The following is a 23,270-nucleotide window of genomic DNA, read 5'->3' on the forward strand; positions in this document are numbered from 1 at the left end:
ATTTAGATTTCTGTAGGTGGAACTGTTTTAGTCTCTGTCATTGTGGGAATTGAATCACTTTCTCTGGTGGTGTAATGTGGAATAACTGATTTGGCTTTGGAGAACTGCTGGATGTATGCCTGTATCCTTTGACTGTGAAGTAAATGGAGTCTTTATAACAAGAAATTGAGACATTGTGCTTTTTGGTTTTCTTCTGCTCCAAGATCCCCATACCTGACTGATCTATGAAATGGCAGAGAATGGAACAGATTGTGACCAGAGACGTGTAGGAATGATCAAAGAACAGCACAATGGAAACTTTACAGGTAGGTGGAAAATGACTTGATGTTCACAGCTTTATGCTATGTATTTCCATTCAGTTTTCTCTTTACACTCTTTTCTCCCTCCAGAGTTCTTACTGTGTAGTTCCTCTGCATGTAAGCCCTGTAAAGTTGACTCAGGTACCAATGGGGGCTGCAACAGAACTGAGCTAGAAAGCTGAACTATGTTGGCAAATACGTGGTTGTCAAAGTCTGACTGTCCAGCCCCACCCTTTGGCACTGGAAAGTTAGTACTTGGTAATAAAAATCTGTTTTACACTGGGAAAAATCCAGTTATTAGTCTCCCAGTTTTTAGCTTTTCTGTTGCCATTTAGCTTCACTGTAATTTACTAGTTTTCGATTATAGATTACCAACAAAACATTAACTGCTTCATCTCCAGCCTTGCCTCTGTTTTTCCTGCTGGTACTTCTGAAGTAGGCTTAGGTTAATGTTTAGGATTCATGAAAAATAACCTGAGAGCATTTCACAAAGAGCCTTGTGTCTCTGAATTATCTGTGCTGTGTAGTACAGCACAGAAATTATCATCGTCTTGGTTTGTTTTCTGTCAGCTTTCAATGTGCCAGTTCCATATTTAATTAAGTTTTGTAACCAAGTGATTTCTCAAGTTGTCTGCAGTCTTACACCATTGTCTTTTATGACCTTTACTAAAAACAAGGTCATAAAAAACAAGGTTGGAGCATTTTTATTAGACAAGTAGAGAACGGAAATTCATGAAGCAATGAACACAGCAAAATTTAGAGAGGAACTGTATGTATGGAACAAATCAAAGCCTTTTACTTAAAGGCTTAAATCATTCTGTAACTCTAAGGGAATGTGGATGTTATCCAGCATCTGCCATTGTAAGATTTCTGTTAGTTCAGCTAAAGAATATAAAATCAAATGGACTGTGACAGATGAGGTATGCAATTTCTATGTAAATATTAGCATCTGATAAGGCAGCATGTTTCAATTACTGGAGTAAGACTGAAATACTACAGCATGCTGAGGATTCAGCTGAGATTAATATTATAAATGCAACAGCTTTTTACAAATTTAAAATTTATGAATATTGCATTGCTTTAAATGTATGCAAAACAGGATGCGTGTTTTGACTTTGTGTAGCAAATGATGTTTAAGAAAGCTTGGTGTCTGTTTGGATACTTGCACTATTTTTGAGTATTTTTCCATTGTTTCGGAGTTATTTTTCTCTCATTTCAGAATTCATTTTCTTTAAAATTTTAAAAATTATTATCACTCATTATCCTGATGACCTTTGAACAAGCCATTCTCATCCATAAAATAGTTGGGGTTTGCATTAATCTGGACTGTACTGTAAGCATAAAATGGCACATTTGTTAGAAGAACCTTTCTTTTGTACCTGTTCTGGCAGTGTACAGTGACTGGTGTTACAGCAGTGTTGAGGTCTGCGTTTATAATCAAAGCTGCTTTTAACTGCAGTTGAAAGCAATCAAATGAACAGTGTCAGTCCAGTGAAGGACTGTGACGTAAAAGCAGGATTCACTTCCTCTCTGGTGGGCTCCTTTTGGAGAAGCTGAGCAGTGTGGCAGGGCTTGCTATGGCTTGAGGATCCTGACCGGGAGGGCAGATGCTGTTACCCAGTTGCATGCTGAGATCATGTGTAATTCAATCTAGTTTGATTGGAGGAGTCTGAGCATAGCTTTGGAAGGGAACCAAATTCAGAAGTTCAAAGTGAGATGTGGTCTCTGTACAGGGAATAGAGTTGCATTTGGCCTGACATATTAGTTGATTTGTAACTAGTAGCACAGTACCTTGCATAAAGGCTAACAGACAGGCCAGACTTTTTGCATCCTGGGTCAGATTCTTGAATGATTGCCAGCTGCACGAAGGAGAAAGCCATCTGATTTCTGATGCACTTGCAGCAAATGCTTTGTGATGAGTAGAAGAGATGATTGGGAGCTCACATTAACCTCCTAACAAAGCAGGAAAAAAGTCAGTATAGTTTTGGGTGGGTGGGATCTGAACTGTCAGCTTGTGCTTTCACATTTCTGTTGCTTTCCATTTACAGATTCCTCTTTGAGTGAACGGAAGCGAAGGGACCGAGAAGAGAGGTTGAATATTGTACTGTGGAGACAACCGCTTGTTACCTTGCAGTATTTTTTCCTGGAAACTCTAATAAGCTTGAAGGAATGGACCATAAAGTAAAGATCATTTCTTTAACTTCTACTAAGCGTTTTGGGGAAACCCATGCTCTGATTCAGTCTGTCATTTGACATCTCATTTTCCCTGATGATTCACGTCTTTAAAATTCTTCTTTCAGAAAACATATCTATTTTTGTACCTTAAAGGTGGCTGCTGGAACATCTCACACTTGTAGCTGTGTATTCAGACCTTCTGCCTAAATTACATGTGTAAATACAGTAAGGTGTCAGTAGAGGAAAATTGCAAGCTTACTTTCTGAAGAGTTGAATATTGCAGTTTGAAGGAGTGGGTCAGTGGTTAGGGATCCTTAAGGCAAGAGATACTGTACTTATGACTACAGTGTTAAGTACTGATCTATTAATGTATGTCCTAGTGTTGATGAATGATCTTCAAATAGCTCAGCTAGGGCAGGGTTCGGGAGTATGTGCAATTTTCAGTGCTGTTTATGGTGCTGCAGAGAGGACTTTGCTTCTAAGCTATGTTGTCCATTTCACAGCAAGAAATGATTTATTAAAGCACTTTCCTTAAGCATTATTTACACACCGGATAAAAAGCTTTTGTTTCAGTTAGGAAACGTGTGAGTAGCATTCCTAACATCCCCTGCTAGTGCTGAAATGCATAGCTGTTTGTTAACCCACAAGGATTGAGAGGGTTTAGAGTGTCAAAAGGCAAACAAAAGCCAAGAGTAGCAGCCATCGTAGTGCTTGTGTTGGTAACTGGAATCTCTTGTGTTTGAGATTGAGTTTACAGTCATTTTCCCAGTTGGAAGATAGGATCTAATATCACTGTGGGTGATTCTAGCCGTTGGAGCACTCCTTTGCAGCATGAGCTGACATTGGTGGTAATGGGCTATGCTCACTGACCCTTCTGGCCTATGGCTGAGATGCTGACGCATATGATCCATGGACAGAAACTTCCATTTTCCATTTTGATCTTCTGAAATTGTTTGTATGAAAAATACCAGGTTTATGTAGTGCAGTCTTTAATACTGTTTTACACCCTGCCCAACCTAACTCCCATACCCTCAACTATCATCAGGAGTTGCTCTAAAGAAGTGTTTTATCAGGTCTTGTGTTAGCTGTTTCTGACAACCTCCAAGCATTTATTTAAACCCAACAGAGAGAACATTTGAGGTCTTACCTAAGTATTACCTGGCTTCCTAGACATCAAATTCTGCTACAGATAGTGCTCGCACCCTCTGTTGTGCAGCACATTTACATTGTCTGGCATTAGCATGACAGTATCTTTGCAGAAAATAATGTTGACTATTATAAGCTATTAAGTTGAGACCTCAGATGGACAGTGCTCCACTGTAAGTAAACTGTGATTTAAATTGTGACAAATCACTTAAATCCAATTGCCATACTAATATAAGTAGCACGAATTATTTTAAAATGAAAGGAAAATTACATTGATTTTTTTAAGCCTGCCTAACAGCAAACATTGTGACTCTTTCTTTGTGTTACATATCTCACTTCTATCTTTGTCTGTCTGTCTAAATAGATCAATTGCTTTCAGAGTTTGCTATTTCATGTCTGAGACTTGTAAGTGGTCCTAGTGCTTGCTATTTTATATCATTAAATGACAGTATAATAGTGTTTCTCAGAAAACAATAAATGATTTGGTAATTTGCTGTGTGTGGCCGCATGTGCATCAAGCAGAATGTGTATGTAAAACTTAACAGGCTCAAAGGGTATTTGGGTATCAGCTTACGTAGGAAAACACTTCTCTTCCCTTACTGTAGTAGCTTCCTAATGCTTCATAATTGGCTAAAATGTATTTATTAAATTTTGAGCTGTTAAGAGAGATTAATTTCAATACATCAGGGGAACCAAAATAGTGTAAAGATTTGTTCTTCTTGCTGTCAGTGTGGTTCTACCCACCATACACAGTGTGAAACTGGCACTTGTGTTCCACCCACTGCTCATCACTTGCACAGGGCCAGTGCAATGCCTGCATTGCACTTTGCTTTATTATGGATGTTGTTGGTGGCGCTGTGTTTGGCACTCTCTTGGCTGCAGAAGCTGGATTATTTGTTTTCAGGTTGTGTTTGTTTTCAGATGGTTACTTTGCTTTTATTTAAAAAAAGAACCTAAACAAGTAAACCAAACCCCTCCTCTCCCCCAACCCCACCCCCCCAAACAAAACCCCACAAACTTTGATCTCATTTGACAGCAAAGCAGAGATTTTTCCTTAAGGAGTAAAGGGTCCGGAGATAATTTCTTGGGATGTTTATGTTTTTATTTTCAAGCAAACTTGTCAGCTGCTACTGTCCCTGCTGACTGCATCCACACAGACCCAGACTGTGGGATAACTTCAGTTACTTTGAAATGTGTGCCAAGTTATGAAACCTTCCTAATTGCCATTTGTTCTTTAAGACTGTGGCATCGGCGAAGTATCCTGGTGGCTTTTTTACTGACACTTGCAGTGCTCACAGCTACGTATTACATTGAAGGAACACATCAACAGGTATGAGGATTTCAAGTTACCTTCCTTAGTGATAGTACTTTCTGTCCCTGTGCTAAAGTAGGTGTTCTGGGGATTGAACGGGGTCTCCATGAAATAGTAATGTATCTTTTGGACTCCTGCTCATTAAGGATATTTGTTTCTCATGTCATGACTTCTCTCCGTTGTGTGTGGATGAGTTGTGTTTTAGAGATGGGGAATGATAAGCTGTATTGTTTGATCTATTCTGTTATGCCTGTAGGTGTTCCACTTCTCATCTGTTCCCAAATAAGCACACCTCTGATGCCACAGCACCCCTTCACATCTGCTGTTAACAAGCTTTTAATAGTGGTGTGAGCTCTTGAGACACAGTGTTAAATTCAGTCATAATAGAACTTTGGGGTTCCAAATAAATGTTTCATCTGCTTCTTTGGAAGGGTCTTCTGACCAGCTAGGATAGGCATAGTTCTAGATATAAAATGGTTTCATGGTTCAAATCTGTTTCTGTGATGCTTCTCATACCCCCATTGTTTTCATATGGTTGTTTAAAACCGTTTTTTGGTGTATATGAAGCCTGATGCTTCTGAATCCTTTTGAAGTCTAAACCATTGCTAAAGCATGAGGTGATGGTGTTGTCTGCACCTTTCCTCTCCCCTTTTCTCTTTGAGTTTTCCCTGAGGGCAGAAAGCTGTTTTAAACCTTGCAGAGTGTTTCTTGTGCAGCTGAATCATCTTCCCACTCTGACTCTGAAATCAGCAGGTTCCCAGTTTCAGAGAACTTGCTTACATACAAACTGCTCTGGTGTGCTACTGCCTGAGGGACACTCGGGGCTGGAACATGAATCCTGGCTTCCCAGGATGGGTCTTGCAGTGCAATGAAATGAGTTACTTCAGCTCATCACGTTCTTGCTCGCTCAGTCTCATGCTTGAGATCTAAGCACTTACACGCAGAGCAAGTCGGTAGATGGTAAATTGGTGGCCCGTTCCTGATGCACAAATACCATCAGGCAGTTCATTAAAAACTGCTCTGGTTGGTGGCTTTGTCGGCGTGAAGGGTGGAGTGTGACACGTTCAACATTTGCCACTAGATGGCTCTTGCAAACTGGTGTTGGATCGCATGGGCCCTGGACTGGCTGCTGGACCTCCACTGCACCATGGCATAGCTGAGCAGTGATGCTCAAGGGTTCCTTGAGCCTGTTGGGAACAAACATAGATGGTATACCATGGCACCTCTTCTTGGGGCCCTGATGCAGAGAAGTTGATCACCAGGCTCATCCCCTTCACATTGCTCTTGTGGCAGTGAGAGGGGGATACTGTCTCCTGTTTCTCCAGTGTACCCAACTGAACTTTTTATGTCCGGAATTTGCTGGGACCTCCCCATAATCCCTCATTTATGTGTGCAACACACAACCAACATTTTAATCTTTTCTTAGAAGCAACAAACCTGGTTACTCACTGGTTCAAGATAAAGCATTCAACAGACTGAAAGTGCTGTTAATTCAAGATAAAGCACTCAACAGATTGAGAGTGCAGTTAATTCTAAGAATTCAGTTAATTCTTTATTTAATCTGCTCAGACAATTCCCTGAGCTGTGTGCTCACTGCTTGGGCTCTAGTAGACACTGGGGCTTGCTGCTCCTTGCTCACATCTCATATGCCTGAACTTTTCATTTATCTTCTTGGAAACTTGCTGATTCTAAGGCGTGTGAGCTTTTCCTTCTGAAGTGTTCTCTTTTCTCGACATGTCTGTGCTGTAATTGTAATAAATTGAAAATAGAAGTATCTGGGATTCTGTTTCAACTGTAATCTAGATAACTCTGTAGCTTTAATTTTCTCCCCTAGGAGATATCGCCATTCTTGGTTTCTCTTCTGTGACTTCTCTCTTTCAGTATGTACGATACATGGAGAAGAAGTTCTTCTGGTGTGCCTACTGGGTAGGACTGGGCATTCTGTCCTCTGTTGGACTTGGAACAGGTCTCCACACCTTTCTGCTCTATTTGGTAAGGATATTTTCATTCAGTGTTCTTTCTGAATCAGGTTATCGTTACATATTTTAAAATACGTGAATAAAGAATATTCTATGAGTCCTTAATGTTAAGTACTTCTGAAGGAAAAGAAATACTTGGTGTAATGTTCCTGGGCTCTAGCAAATGCTGTTAATATTCTATGCTGTATAACCTTGTTTTGTAGTTTGTCTATGATATGTTTGTTGAACTGTTGTTAATCCTCATTTGAAACAGTGAGTCAGAATCTGCAAGCTCTATCCTCTGATTTCCTAATTTAAATGATACATTTTCTGGCGTGTGTGCAGCTCCAATGTTTCCATTTAAAATTTTACAGCATACTTTTTTTTGGTGGCTTGAAATGGTCATTTCTAGCTGAAACAGCTGAAATAAGCAGCTATGCTAAAGTATTAATTTTTCTTTGAAAATAATAGCAAGAAAAATGGCTACGAAGATAAAATAATACCTGTTCTGGAATGTTATATGAGGTTGTTTTTCTCAACTTAGCTAGGAAAGACAGGGAAATGTTTGGGTGTGTTTTGCTTTTGGCCATTGGATTAATTCCTTGTTTATGAAACCACTGTCCTGGATTTAAGAAAAGGATTCGTGGCCACAAGATAATTAAAACCAGTTTATGCAACAAATGTCATCTTGTATTTTGAACAATTAAAGATGTTTACTTTCAGAACTGCTTTAATCATTAACAACAACACAGAAAACACTACAAGAAATAAGAAACTCGTGCTTTTCCACACAGCAGGGCAGTGCCTGTTAGACCAAATGGCATCTGCATGGGCTGCATTTGCATTAGCAAGTCATAGCCTTGCTCTTAGTGTAGCTTCTTTCCTAAAGACTGTGGAGGCAGAAGGTACAAGAGAAAGGAAATTATTGCTAAACAGGAACAAGTTTATGCATGCATAGCCTTCTAGGCAAAAATATTGCTGTCAGTCTAAATGATTGGAAATGAACATTCAGTAAAGCTGATGAATACAGTGTCTAAACATTTTTATGTAACACTGGATGGCGATTAGACAGCAGTGAATTGGCAATACATGGATTTTTCTGACTTGGAGATGATGCTGTTGATAGCTTGGGGACAGTAAGACACATGCGCTGCACAGAGGGAGAATCAGTCAAAATCATCACTCCTGAAACCAGGTGCTCTGCCTCGCTGCAGAGGCAGACCATCATCGAGTAATGCGTTAGGTGAGCTTGTCAAACTCTGCTCAATTTGGGTCCTCTGACAGCCTATGGAGGGAGTGAATTTGTAGCAGGACAGAGAGAGGGCAGCAAGAGTGCTTTTATTTTATACCCTAGGCCACTCCAAGATGATTTTTCTGACATAAAGGAGTCTTCTTAAGACAGCACCACCTCTTTTCTAAAAGAAGGTGGAATTAGTTGACCTTTCTTTTACTCTGTATTCAACAATCCAGGTGTTTAAATAGTTCTAAATTACTTTAATAGAAATCAAATTAAATTTCATAACACATCATTTACCTTTTCCTGTGGGATATGCAAATCTAGTGGATATATTTAAGCCTTGACCTGAGTTCACATTAAAGTAACGTATATACAAAATGCAGCTTCTGTGTTGGCTTATCAATATAGCTTATGGTGGGTGTATAGGAGGTGAACAGCCTTCCAAAGACTACAGGGAGGTGTATCACCTAGGAAATGAAATATAGTTTAATATTATGAGTAAAGGTATTTATTTGGAACATAGGAGGGAAGGTTTTACAAATCTTTGTTAGGAGGCATAAAAACCAGACAAAGTAGATGGCACTGGATAATTAGAAAGTGGTTACAGAATATAATGTAATAAAGCTGTATAATCAGTATATAATGTGTAGCACTACAGGAGAAATAGTTGTTAGTTTTAAATACCTAAGGCATGTTTCTGTTACTCTGAGGGAACTCCATGAAGGCACTGAGTGTAAGAAGAGAAGCAGGGATTCGTTTTCTTCTTTTCCCCATGCTAGATTTAGTGATACGTGATGGAATTAAGCACAGTCAACTCTTTCTGTGCGCTGAAGGCTTGTCTGAACACCTCACAGTTCATAACTTGGGGGAAGCCGCTAGATGGCACTGGGGCTGTAAAAACAGAGCTGTCTTCGCGGGTGTTGCCATTATAACTATCTGGACTGAAAATGTTCTTGTCAATATGTGTATCATAAAATCATAGAATAGTTGTATGTAATAAGCTGTCAATGTAGTAATACACTGCTTTGTAGCTCCTCAGTTTGAGCCTGTGCCTTGTCTGAACAGGAACATGGAATATTAACGTAAAGCTGTTGATGCATCTTTCAGTGGTAAATTATTTCAGAATGGTATTCTGGATGTAACCCATCTGGGAACAATGCAGTTAGGCACTCCAGCTTTCAAAAAGAGGAGTTTTAAACTATTTTGCTTTGTTAGTTGTCTCTCAAAATCCAACACGTTAACCTGGTAACTTGCTATGTTAACTCGTACATTACTCTGTATCTACTTTTCACGTTTCCTATGCTTTAATCACATTTCTTCGTTATGGTAAAACTTACTCTTCTCTTGGTTCAAAGAAATGAAAAGTTACAAACCACCAAATCCTCTTCTGCTTTAGTGCCTGGATTTGCTGGCAATAGAGAACAGGCTCAGTAAGTGTTTTCAAAATTGCTTTTAATTAATTGCTCATTTTAAATGTGTATGTACAGTGAGATTGTTGGGAATGCAATTACATGCTTGGAGAACAATGCTTGCAGGCCCACCCATGTGCTGCAGAGCTCTTGCTGAGGCTTGCAGCATTGTCTCTGCCATGAAGGGCCAAGGGGTAGGAATTGATGGCATGTGGGCACCTGCTCAGACAGTGAGCCTCAATGCTGCAGCTGTGACACAGGTGCATCTCTCCTAAATAGAGCCCTCCAGTTACTGCCTGCGACTGTTTCCACATCAGACTGTTCACATGCACGGCCTGTTAGCTGGGCAAATCACAGAGGTAGTTATGCAACAGATGCAGTATATGAATGACTCTGGATGTTTGCTTTCCCTGGCTTCGTTAGCTGTTTTTCCAATGTTGAAAACTGTCATTTGTCTGGATTCTTCTGAGCAGCTCTCACCAGCCGCTGTTTGGAGCAGTGTGAATTCCAAGTGCCAGAAGAGGTCCTGGCAGTAGCTGAGAAGGAGAGTGCTTAGAAACAGTTTGCTTGAAGTAGCTTTAAAAGCAGTCCCAGTGCGGAGAGATGTTACTGCCCCTGGTTAATACTGGTTCACATCTGATTTGGATTTTGCTGGTCACCAGAACACCCTGTAGGAGGGAAAGGTCAATTTTGTTAGTTTGATAATAGGCTTTTTATTGCTGTTTCTGTGATTCGAGAGCTCTGAGTTACAAAGGGTCTGAACACTGACTGCCATATTGGTTCCTAGTTTAATGTTGCTTCCTTAGTTGTAGTCAGCACTAAATGTAGACTTTTACATGTCTTTTTGGGAAACAGTTCTCATGCTGCAAATCAGTGCTGAGCTAAGGGCTGGCACAGAGCAGATCTGCAGTGCAGGAATAGGGAAGCAGGCCACTCTTCCAAGAACCCTTTTTATTCTGACACTTTGAAAACAAAGCTGCTGGCTTTTTTTCCCAAAGTCCATGAAAGGTTTTTCACAATTCTTTAGAAACAGCATTTTAAAAATAGCAATCATGATCTAGTTCTGTAGGAAATAGATGTGCTGTGATTAATGGCTCTAAACACTGGGTTTAGCAGCACACAGCTTTTTCCTCTTAGTCCTGAGATGTTTTCTGTTGGTGGGGTATTAAAGCATAAATGGCACGAGTCACTCAGTTACCAAAAGAAGATGACTGAGGATAACTCATGAGGAATTTCGTGTGTTTGTATGTCTTGGAGAGGTCAGTTTGCTGCCACAAAGTGAAATGAACAAGCTGCTGGAGGGCACTGGACCAAGGAACACTAGGTGGAGTGCCGGGTTGGGACCAACTGCCATTGCCATCTTCATACAATGCTCTGTCTCGTGATTTGGTTTCAGTTCAGCTCTGGTAAAATGGATTGCCAAAGATGAGGCTGGGGCAAACAAAATGGGCTTAGAATTAATGAATGCCCATCGCAAAGCCTTGTGCAGGAAGCGGCTGATAAACGCCCCCTCTGCGGCTGGTCTGTTAACATCTGTACTGGAGGGGGATGAATGGAAGCAAATTCCTCGCAGGTCAAAAGTGCGGCGCAAGCTTTGGCTGTTTGTGTTTTTGTGTCTTAAATGTGGATCTCTGCTTGCTTGCTGACAGAGCCAAGTGGAGCAACTGCTGAAAAGGCTTTTGCTGGTGGCCGGGTTGTGGGCTAACACAAACAGGAAACGTGAGGTGCAGTAGGAATGTTTGGGGCAGGGGGGGATGTCACACGAGAGTTCGGATTTTTTCAGAACTGTAATATGTGTGTTTGTCAGGTCTTACTCTGGGGTGTTTTGTAGCAGCCTTCAAGAGAGCATAGCAATACTTTCAGGCCATGAGAAAGAACGGAAAACTGCCTTTAAAGTGAAGTGAATTGGAAATAGTGTCCTTACTGACAGAGCTGGCTTTAGGAAACCAGCTTGAGTTTATTTGGGCTTGAGGGTTCAGTGTCTTGCTTTTGTTCTGAATTGGTTCCAGGGTTTGGCTTTGGCACATTCTGGCTCTCACCGCTTTTGTGTGGTGGTTCGCAGCTGAAATGTGTTGTATTTTGGCCCTGTCTGAACTGGGTTAGGTTAGAATCTGAAGGTTTAAAATCCAGACACCTTGTGTAATAATGAGCTCATCAGCTTTAAACAAAAGGATCTCAAAGTAATTAAAAATAAACCCCATAATTTAAAATAACCCAAACCACAATCAAAAACCCCTTTTCCTGACAGGACTACTGAAACCTTTTGAAAATAAACCTGAATTCTCTTTATAATCTGATTCCAGGAACTGAGCTTGTAAGGAGGCTCCTGCTAAAATTACCAAAGTGCTTCTAAAAAGAAGAGCTTACACAATGGAGCTTACTCCACTTTCATGAAATACGCAGAAAAGCTTGGAAATCCATGGAACTTATTATCTTGTTTTCCCCCTCCATTTATTGATTCATGACTTTAATACAGGAGTGTTTTCATAGTGATTGTCAGCTTCAGGAGCAGTTTTGCTCTTTCCACGTGGATGGCTCAAAACTAGCATGAGTAACCCAGAACACTGTGGGTTCTGTGTGCAAAGGAAAAAGAGAAACAAAAGCTGAGCTGCCCCAGCCACGTGGGAGGGTACAGCAGTGCTCCCTTTCCCAGCCCTGAATTATTTTTGCTAAGTGAAGTGTTCCTTTCTAGTCCCTGCTGTTCTTTGATTCCCTTGTCAACTTCTAGTAATCTGAGCACAGAGATTGCTATTGGCCTGTTAAGGAGGCTGAAAGAAAAACACACAGTGCGTGCAGAAGACAGGAATCAATTCTGAAATAAGTTGAAGTGGATCCTGTTTGTGCAGGGGTTGTTTGTGACTCTTCCTCTCTCATTTGTTTCCTTCATGCCTTTAAACCTACTTCCTCCAGCTGTCCTGAGCTTTCTACAATGAACTGAAACATCCTGGAATACTTGAATCAACACAGAACTTAATAATCACTTTTGCTAACCGTCTCTTGAAGGGAACACCTGCTCATGGGCTCTGTTCTGCTTGAGCATTGATGTTAAGAATACAATGATGAAGGGGCCAATGAACTAAACTGTTGCCAGGTTAGTTGTGTAACCTGGGTGTTTCTGAAATCTTCCGGGGTTTTGCATGCATTTAAAAAATCTGAGATGAAAAATGGTATTTTCAAGGAGAAAAATACTCATTTGGTGTCTTAGTCCCTCTGCGTGCACGCACTGTGGTTCTGTGTGTTGGATACCCAGACCTGTGCAGAATAAACCCAGTGCCTCTGGTTCAGATTATACTGTGGAAGAACAATCCCTTCAGCTGCTGCAGCTCAGGCTGGGAGGTTGGGGACTTTGGGCTAAGTCCTCAGTCTGGTGTGTTAACATGAGTTGAAACCGATGGTGGTGTAAATTCGGCTGGATGCAAGCCTGGCAACTGCTGAGCAGACACTGCCAGTCCCCTGTCCTGCTCCCAGGTGGTAACCTCTGGCTGAGGGGCTGGAACAGCTGGAAGCAATAACCTCCTGTATTGCCCCACTGTGAACTGCTGGACCTCACGAGTCAGCCCCACATGGTGTGACTGCGAGTTCCATATATGGCTTCCAGTGCTGCTGGAAGTGGTGTACGTCAGAGTCTGGGTGGTTTATCTGAAGTTGGAACTGTGGTAAGAAGCTGTGAATGTGAAGCACCTCCATGTGTGCAGTCTTAGCTACCTTACTTTGGCTTCCCAGAGCCCCACAAAAAAACGATGTATTAATATTTAAGCTGTATTGAGCATCTTGGCCAGGTGTAGTGGTTTAAACTAGTAGCGAGCTGAGGAGTTAGGTGATCAGTACACCTTCTTCTTCCTTTTGAAGGTTGTTGGACTTTACCTTTTAGATTCTGACACCTTGTTTTCATTATCTGCTCTTGACTTCCTTCTCCCTTGTTCTGCATCTCGTAACTCTGCTGGGAGGTCACGTTGTGCTATCTCCTCATTTGTTCCCTGGGAGTTTCTGCTCTCTTCTGTTTTTAATGCATAGCCTGAACTTTACACTTTTCATGTCACTGCTTCCTTGAATAGGTTGGAGATAATGATAACTGTGCAAGACAAGCTCCAATTAGAGCCATTAAGGCAAATCATCACTGCTAATGTCAATTTACATAGATGCTGTGATTTATTATTCAGAAATAATGAGTGGATAGCTAGGAAAGGGCAAGGAGAGAATGCTGACAGATTATGTTTGTCTTCTGTCAGCACCAGAGTATAAAGTTGTATGTTTCCAATTTTGCCTTTTCCTGACATCAGTCTTTTTGCTCCTACAGAATGCAGTGTGGGTACAGGCTTACAAAATATCTGCTTTTTGTGTTATTCCTCAAAGCGGCAACGTGGCACTGTTGTACATGCAATGGTACCACGTGCCTGCTCCCTCAGTGGTTTATGTTCAGTCATATTCAGAGCTTTTGGCTCATCGGTTGGAATTTCCATCAGCTTTGTGATGTGGGGCAAGGCTTGACTGAAGTGGGAATAGAAACTTGCTAACAGACACGTGATTGTAAAATTAATGCATCTCTTGAAATGCCGTGACAATGTGCTAAAACTAGCCCTGACCACTTGATGGATGTTTGTGTCACTTGAGGATGCCCTAGGTACAGGATCCTTCTTCATTCTGAGCCCCGTTGTACAGCCAGCACTGCATACCAGACATTGTATAAAATCACGAGACGCTTTAATCTTGTAACACAGACAGACAGTCTAGATTGACATATTTAACGGTCACCTCCAAATCAAGCTTTCCCCTCTTAATCACAGAGCAGTTTTCCTTGTGGGTAGTTGTCCACTGCTCTTGAGGATAAAAAAGATGTTGTAATGTGGGGTTACTTTCTTGAGAGGTGTACTGACTCCATAGATAAGTATGAGATGAGTTGCAGCCTGGGGCAACACTTGCAGGATGTTTCCCATGGGAAGCAAGCTTCTACTTTTTCAATTTCTCTTAATCAAATAGCATGACACGTTTCCCCCCTGTGAAGGGTTGAGTCTTGAACCCGGTATGGAAAGCAGTGTATCCATGGAGGGAAGCAGTTTTTTAGTGCATGAAGTTCAGCAGTGAGTTCAGTGTAATATTTTCTTGCTGGCAGACATATCACTTTTCTTTGTGAAATGTTTCTAAGTTAGAGCCAGTCTAAAATTATATCTTCCCCCAAAATAAAAGGTTAAAATTAGATGGAGTTGTTCTTGTGCTCGTATCACTTCAGCAGGATGGCTGTGCTGTGAAGGGGCATGTGAGAAACTAACGCTTGGTATGGAGTTTGTTTATAGATGTTACTATGTTCACAGTCTAGGTGCACAGATTGATTAGTAATTTGAAAATATTACTAACTTTTAATTGGATATTCAGTCATTTTTCCTTATGCTAAAAATTTCTCTGTTGTAAGGATTATACATATCAGCATGTTTCTATGGGTTTTAAATTCTTGATTTTTCTTTTACATGTGCCTGCCGTCTCTTTCTACTTGCACTGATGAATTTCCAATTATAAATTAAAAGATTGCATTTTCTAAAAATCTCATAATACAGGATTTAAAGTAACTTATTTCTATGAATTAGCAGTGTCTATTCTAACTTGGGTGCCTTCAGTCATTGAACTAAAACTTCTCTGAAGGCCTGGTGGTTCAAGAGTTCGAAGTTACCTTCTGTGAGGCATTAGGATTGTCTAGATAGGGATTTCCAAACTCCCCTAAACTACTATTGCTAAAAATGGATTTATGTTGAGTTGATCTTGATGACTAGATCTTGTCTTGCTTGATTTGTAAATCGTACAGCTATTTCTAACAAATCACATTCCAGCCTAACCACAGGCTCCTTCTGGTCGTCAGTAGTGGCAAGCAAATGTTTCTCACTTGAGTCAGCAGAATGTTTCTCAGTTTCTTCTCCGTTCACCCTTGTTAGTGCCTCGTGCAACTTAAAAGAGAAAGGAGGAAAAAAAGTCATTGGAAGGGGGTGAGGGAAAGACAGTTGGTGTTCAGGATCTTACATGCCTTGAATTTCAGCAACTCTTCCTGGTTTGGCAAGCAGCGTGTCTACTAAATCGCCTGCGTTTATTATTTGTTGTCTGGTACTACAGGGTTTGAAGCTGGTTTGCAAAGGCCCTTTTCAAAGGTAAAGGTGTAGTTAGAGTCAAAGAGGGGATACCACAGAGGTTTTCCTAAGGTGTTAAAATAAACTGAGCTACTGCAGAGAGGCAGAACACTCAGAGTATTTAATGTGGCCCTATGCGAGGAAGGAGGAGGAGAGGGCAAATGAGTTATTGTTTGTGAGGAGGATTAAAAAATTGTATGCGAATTAATCCTTCTGGTGCAAAAAGGACCACAGAGAAAACAGCTGAGTGTAAATTGACTTGGAGTTTCCAAAGGTTGGAACCTAAAGCCCATTTGAAGTTGATTCCCTCTTCCATGCAGAGTTAAACCACCACTATTGCTAAATATAAGGCAAAATGGCACCTCCATTATGAAACATGCAGTGACCCTCCCACTCTTCCCAATCCCCCACCCTCATTGCAACCAGTCCTGTTTAGCCAGCCATTGTTTTGGGGTGCTTGGTAACCACGGCTTTGTGAAAGTATATTGCTCTGTGTAAGCTTTCATAGCTGAGCTAGAACAAAAGCAGATGTCGGAGATGTTGCATGCAGTCTGCCAAGCTGCTCGATGTTGTCCATTTGACTAGCAGGACAGCCGGGCTCCACTGCCAGAGGAGGACACAGGATTCTTCTGCTTTCCTTTGGCTGACTCCAAGTTCCAGTGCTCCACACTTCATCACTCTAAATGAACCGTTTATGCTTTATTCCTTATTCCAGTTAAAATGTGGCTTCTGTGGGTTCCATAACTCCAACTTTTTTCCATTATAGAATTGTTTACATTGCAGTGGAAGAATTGTGTCCAGTTGGCGTTGTGTTCAGGTGGCTCACTGGCCATTTACAGCTGCTTTGTGAAATGCCTTTTTTTTTCCATAAAATCTTTCCTTCTGCAGACATCTGTTGGTACTGGGAGAGCTCTATTAACACAAGGCAATGTTTGGAGACCATTAGGCCATTTCAAGGATGGCAGCTCTGTTGAGGGGAAACTGCTGCGCCAGGAGAGGTTTAGGTTGGATATTAGGAGCAGTTCCTTCCCCATAGGATGCTCAGGCATTGGAACAGGCAGTCCAGGGCAGTGCTGGAATCACCATCCCTGGAAGTGTTCAGAAAACATGCAGATGAGGCCCTTAGTACCATGGCTTAGTGGAGGTCTTGTCAGTGCTGGGGTAGAGGTTGGACTTGATGATCTCAGAGGTCTTTTCCAACCTACCTGATTCTATCATTCTATGATTCTAAGATGCTCATGGAGCAAGCAGTCTCCAGTTAGGCATTTTGTCATTGCTTGCTGTCCTGCAGTTGTATCTTGTGTTTGTCCACCCTGTGTGCAGTTTGAGAAGAAATGCTGGTAATAACACTGAAACCTTGCAAGGGGGTGGAGGCCTTGCTATAGTCGTGGTTAAATTTGTCTCTTACTGTTGTAAAACTGAAACTAAGTCTCCCATTGCAGCTGGCTGTAGTTAGACTGTACTGGGGTATGTCTTCCAAATTTTGTGGAACTGAAAACTATACTTAATTCACACACCATATCTCACTGCCTTGGCAACAACCTTACCCTTACTCTCAGGGGAACATAGAAAGTGGTCATGTACAACTCAAGTACAGTGGGGATTTCCTCCATGCAGATTTGCTATTCAAGAGCGTTTTATTGCAAATTTCTACTGGTGAAAACCATTCATTTAAGGAAGATGGCTTGAGACCTGTTTTGTCCGAGGTCCAACTGGGGAGGGGCAAGCAGGGTAGGGGATCAAGTTCCCTAAATTTCAGCGTACGGTGAAGAAAGAGGTTCCCAGGTTTGCTATGAATGTACTTTACCATTTTAGGAAAGTTTCTACTCTCTTTGAGTCTGTCCTCGTTGAGTAAAAGAGATGTGTTTTTTGTTTAGATATGAAGCTGCTGGGGATGGGGATGAACTTTCTACAAGCACCAAAAAGGAGTTCATTGCCTCTGAGGCCTATAGAAACTTCAATACTGTATCTTATCAGTCATTGGTTCATTCATCCGTTCTTTGTTCTCCATTCCATATCAAAATCACTTTTGTATATCAACTTCTGGATCCCTTCTTTTTCAGTCTTACTTCAATGAACCTTTGCCAAGACAGAGTGTGCCTCACCATCTCAGCAGGCTGTGTCTATCTGTGTATTCATATAACCCATAGTACACCAAAGCACTTTGAATTATTCTCCTGTAACAAGGAATAAATAAAATAATTTGTTTGGTATCAGAGCAGCTTGGCTTGTACTGATTGCATGCCATAAGAATGGTTTTGTTTTGCATTGTTTACGTGTGACAACAGTAGTCACAACTGTCATACAGAAAATACAACTGGTTTGGGGTGTTTTTCTGCAACATTCTTATTTCACTGCCACTAGAAGATCACAGTTTCAATGTAATTGCATAAGTCCAGTGCTCTGGTCTCTCCACTCTGACCTGAAATGTTGATGTAACTGAACCCAACTGAAATCTTCTTCCCAGCAAGTCTAGAAAATGCAATGGATTCACCTTTTATGTGAGACCCGCTGTGGAATTTCACCCTTTAATGTGCAAATGAAACCTGCAGGGTCCTCTGCATACATCTCTGGCTCCTACATTTCAAAGTGAGCTTTGGAAGTGCTGTGCAGGGGAATGGAGTGCTGAGGTTTTATCTCGCTCACTATTCTGTAAGAAATTTAGCTTTGATTTGGGTGGGTCCCTTATTGGTCTAATAAATATGACTCATTTAAGGGAAAACACGTAAAAGAAAATAGTTGACAATACGTTTCCCAACATGATGTTAAAACCCATGAAATAATTAATAGCAGAAGTCAAGCTTTGTGTAATTTGATCTGCACGTAAAGAAAACTTTAAGATTTCTGTGAATCTGCAACTTTATGGACTTAGTTCAGTTCAGTACTTCTCTTCTTAGTTCCTTTCCGTACTTTTCCTTCTTCCCCAGACAATGCTACCCTGATCTTTTGTGAAGGGATTTCTTTTTTAGCTACAAGTCTAGGGTTCAGGCCATAGACTATCAGAATTGCTTCTCACTTCTATTGTATTAAAATAATGGTAATTCTTTCAGGTTTTTTAAATATGTAGCAATTCAATTCTTGAATAGATTTGTGTGCTAGTTTTATTTGGAGGTCTCTCCGAAATAATGTTGTCCTGTAAGATGGAGACTAGTAGTAATTCAATTATATGTCATTTAAATAACGTTTAAGTTTTGAATTCTATTTCAAACCAAAACAGCAGAAAGGTCGTTCTTGTGTATATGCAGAAAACTGGCACAAAGTCAGCAGCTGCTTTTTTCAAGAAAAACCCAAAAGTTAAGGAATTCACTGTAAGGTGTTGTAAAGGACCAGTTGTTAAAGGAAAATGTAATACAGCATTTAAATGCCTCCATCCTCTAAAAGCAGCAGTAGGGAAAACACCTGCTCTAATAAAGCTGTAGCTCATAAATACCTGAAGGAGAACATTTTAAAGTTTTGCTAATTTTCCTGGTTCTAAGAAGTAGGGATTCTCATTTGTCCTTGATAACTTCATACTAGTATACAATGGCATGGCAAAAGCTGAAAGGCTCCTTAACCCAAAACCCACAACTTTTTACATAGGTAGCATTATTAATAGCCAGAGTAAGAAACACTGAATTTTAGTTTAGGCTCTGTGCATCAGGGACTAAGGTGGGGTTTTAATTTTAGCTTTTCTTAAAAGTGACAAAAAATGCATCTGAATTTGTGTTTTTTTTCAGGGTCCACACATAGCATCAGTTACTCTTGCTGCATATGAATGTAACTCGGTTAATTTTCCTGAGCCTCCTTACCCGGATCAGATTATCTGCCCTGATGTGGAGGCAACTGAAGGATCCATTTCTTTATGGGCTATCATCTCAAAAGTCAGGCTGGAGGCCTGCATGTGGGTAAGCATTGGTTTATAAAAATTGAGCAGTTTTAACTTATGCACTTAATTTCTGTGTCCAGCAATAATTTGTGTCCAACAAACACACAAATTACTGAATTAGCAAAATAGTGATGATTTGCACTGCCAGCAGCTTCATGTTTATATATAATGTGAATAGATGCTTTCCTGATCAACCTTCTAGCCCTGAATAATTTTAATGCCTTTAAAGAGAAGTAATAGGATATTATTGAGCAGCCTTTTATCAACTGCAGTGCTGATTACTTCTCTAAATGCTAGCAGAAAAGGCTCATGTGCTTCAAAGCTGTTGGTGTAGAAGGTAAGTTTCAGAAAGGGTATCTGCATCCCAAATGATCCTGCAGATGTCAGGTCTTACACTGCATGCAGTTAAGCAAGAAACGATTTAGGAAATTTGGAGCCTGTAACTGAAGTTGCAGTTACTCAAAGGAAGGACTCAGCCCCTAATATCGCAGCTGAAATATTCTTCTGGGTTGCATTGGTAGATTGGATTAAATCAGAGTTTTATGGCGTATATCTTTATGTATTTTATTTCTGTTTCTTTGCCTGGTTCCCTCATGGCAAACTTTTCACTAAAACAGGAAAAGCAGGTTAGCTTTTCAGTGAATCAGGGTCTGAGGAAACGCTGCGATTGGAACTTCCTTTCTGTTGTCCTTCCCTTCCACCCCCCCCACCCCCCCTCCCACAGCTCTTTTTATAGAAGTTTGGGGGTTCTGGAAGGATTTTGGTCAGCTAAGATGTTTTCTTCATGCCCTGTAGATTATTTTGAATTGCAGTTGACACAGATGCATCTGCTGTGAGCTATATGCCAAATTAACTTTATTTTACTCAGTTTCCTGTTCTAGCTGATGATTTAATTATTCTTAGTTGTACAATTCAAATGGAGAGAGGAAATTCTGAGAACACATGGGATGTGATGTCTGCCCTTGTATTCCTTCTAATGATATGGAAAGATACATTAAGGCAACTTTGGTCACTGTGACTCTTAAAAAATCACCATCAGCTGTGTTACTTAGAAAAATTTGGGTTAGGTTGCACACATTACAGACTAATGTATAGCAGTATCAAAGTCAAAATAGTAACTGAGTAAGTGGACTTACAGCCCTCTCAAGAAGCAAAGTACATCTTAAATTTCATTCTTTCTAAGGAAAGGACAGAATTGCCTGAATGCATGATAAGTAGCTAAACATACAAGTACTTGTAAGACCATAAATACAAGATTTCTCTTTGTTTTCTTCCTCATCCTCCTGTGTTTAAGTTCGTTTAATGGAGACTGGAGTAATAAAAATGGCATTTACAATTACGTTTCTAGGGTTGAAAAAAAAAATGTAGCTCTGAGTAAACATCCATTGCTTAATCTTCAGTAAAATAACTGAACTATGATGAGAATTAAGTAGTTTAGAAATGAGTTAATAGAGTTGCAAGTGTTGAAAGTATTTATCCATCTAAGTAGCCGTGAGGGAGAGCAAACAGTACTGTCAGTCTCCTGTTTGAGCTGCATTTCTGGGTTCAGGCTAGGAAAAGGAGAAGGGAATGGGACAGAGCCAGAATGTTTGTATCCCACTCTCTTCCTTCCCCAACCCTCTCCATCCCCCCCTTTCTTCTCGCCTTCGAATTCTCTGTCAGCTACCTTTTCACTGAACTCTGTCTCCACTAGATTTTCCCTTGGGAGCATCCTCTGTCTACCAGTGGTGTCTAGTGTAATGTTATGCTTTCTTGGAATGTTGCATGAGTACATAAACATTGCTTGCTAATTTCCTGTAAGCCAAATCAAGTTGGCAATTGCTGCTGCTTCTTCCAGTATATTTCTTTTGTCCTAATTCCTGTTCACTTTTTATGGAAGCTGTTGAAGAAACTTACTTTTTATCCTGGCACTCTTAAAACCAGTTAACACGAAAGTAATGGTGACTTCCAGAAGGTAAAAAAGCCAATTTTCTGCAAATTGGAACATTAGTATAAAAAACCCCAACAATTTACACTGAAATCAGGAATATGAGGTTTAATTCCTTGTCTGGGTATGATTGAAGGAGCTCAAATCATTTTTGGTTTTTTAATAAAACCAGCAACTCTATTTAGATGTAATATCTGGAATTATGAAAAATACTGGATAAATGCAAAAGAAAAGGAATTATTGGATGCATATAGATGTGCTCCTAATGCAACACATGGAGCCCTGTGAAGAACAGACACACCACCACCAACAGCCTGTTGTCTTTAAACTCGTCAAGTGAAATTATGCTGAAAGGCTCCAACATGAAATCTGGCCAATCTCCTTGATTATTTGGAGGGAGACAGGAGGGTGGTAGCAATGTGTTCTCATGTGAAATGGTGAAAGCAGGTCGGTCCCAGTGGGGACTTTGCAGACCTCTGACTAAAGCTACCCAGACTAAGTATCCTGCAAGATTTGAGTGCAGGGATTTATCGGCCCGGGGGATTTGATTCAGATCACAAAAACATAGGCAGCTGTTTCAGCCAACTTGCACCAGATACAGTTTTTTCCAGAGATTAAAATCATTATTAGTCCCCTGCATGTCAGTGATAGCCTTTTTTTTGCTGATAGTGAGTGTTATGAGGATTAAATATCACTATCTAAGGAATTATTAGGTGAAGTGAAAGAGATGCTTTTTTCAATTACTATAAAAGTTGGCTCCACCAGTCCTGGCTTCCAGAAGGACTCTCGAAAACAATCTGCTAGGTGTATGCCAGTTTTCACAGCCTTCCATCCCACAGGGACAGGGAATTCAATAGTGCCCTACATTTTTAACGTTGCAGCTTTTTCTTTTTGGTTTTTACAAGAAATCAGGGGAAAGAATAAAAATGTTTAATTGCCCAGGATTAGCAGAACAGGCTGCCTGTGTCCTGACCAGGGTAAAATCTGTTTAAAAGACTCTTTCTAATGGAGTAATGTTCCAGTTTCCTTCCCTAAATGTATTTGTTTAAAAGTATTTTGATTAGCATTTGCCTTTCCAATATGTTGCTAGTCCAAGGAATCTCCATGTAAAACTGTCACGTAAAGTTCAATGGTGAAAATGGACAGCTCATGTTACAAAAAAGCAGTTAAATAGTGACTGGTTTGGATCCCTTGATTGCTGCCCTTTTTTTCGATGCACTTAAGGAACCTATCTCCAGCAGACATTAAATCATATGATTTTTGTTGCGCTTCTGAAATGTTTAGTAATAAAGAGCATGTGACTTACCCAATTTAAAGCAAGTTCATGTCCAGTACACACATGCAAACCTCTTCCTCGGTTAACAAAATGAAGCCAAAGCAAATTGGCAGAGCCGGGAGAAGCAATGTGACTTTTTGTTCTTGCATCACCCTGAGAACATAACCTCAAGTTAATTTTTCTGAAGCGTTGTTGCTACTGTTTTCAGGCTTATCTGCCCTTGTGCCAGAAAGAGATAGATTGATGAAGTTCAGCTTGTAGCACTCGTCTAAAGTTTTCTTCTATGGAAAATAAGGGCATAAACATGTGAGGCTGTGAACTCTGTATGCTTAAACCAAGAATGTACCAGTGAGGTAACTGCAGAGAGTGGTGGTATTGAAAACCACAACCTGTTGATTTGGAATATCCACAGCAGCTGGAATTCTCCCTTGCTTGCAGCTGCATATGGAGGAGGAACAAAGGAAATCAAAAAGCTGTCACACTTCTTCAAAGGAGTAGAAAAGCATTTGTTACTACTGATCCTAAGAGAGAAAAGCCATCTGCATGTAGCAAAGTT

At 40.5% G+C, this 23,270-nt stretch overlaps 1 protein-coding gene across 3 annotated transcripts in view; it reads left to right on the top strand.

Annotated features, from left to right (window-relative positions):
* The window catches only part of VMP1 (vacuole membrane protein 1), a 67,738-nt gene that overhangs the window by 9,513 nt on the left and 34,955 nt on the right, over positions 1-23,270 (top strand). For 2 of the 3 annotated variants that reach the window (XM_061368473.1, XM_061368463.1), the window contains exons 3-7: positions 204-305; positions 2,348-2,480; positions 4,860-4,950; positions 6,814-6,924; positions 19,363-19,530. In XM_061368473.1, coding sequence (XP_061224457.1) covers positions 230-305; positions 2,348-2,480; positions 4,860-4,950; positions 6,814-6,924; positions 19,363-19,530 — 579 coding nt within the window. In that variant the 5' untranslated portion in view covers positions 204-229. Of the gene's footprint in view, positions 1-203; positions 306-2,347; positions 2,540-4,859; positions 4,951-6,813; positions 6,925-19,362; positions 19,531-23,270 lie in introns of those variants that run through there. The other variant, XM_061368483.1, reaches the window with a different exon arrangement.

Source organism: Neopsephotus bourkii, unplaced genomic scaffold, assembly GCF_033783945.1.
Source record: "Neopsephotus bourkii isolate Nb327-2 ecotype Australia unplaced genomic scaffold, CSIRO-AGI_Nbou_v1 NB_140, whole genome shotgun sequence".
Classification (NCBI taxonomy): Eukaryota; Metazoa; Chordata; class Aves; order Psittaciformes; family Psittacidae; genus Neopsephotus; species Neopsephotus bourkii.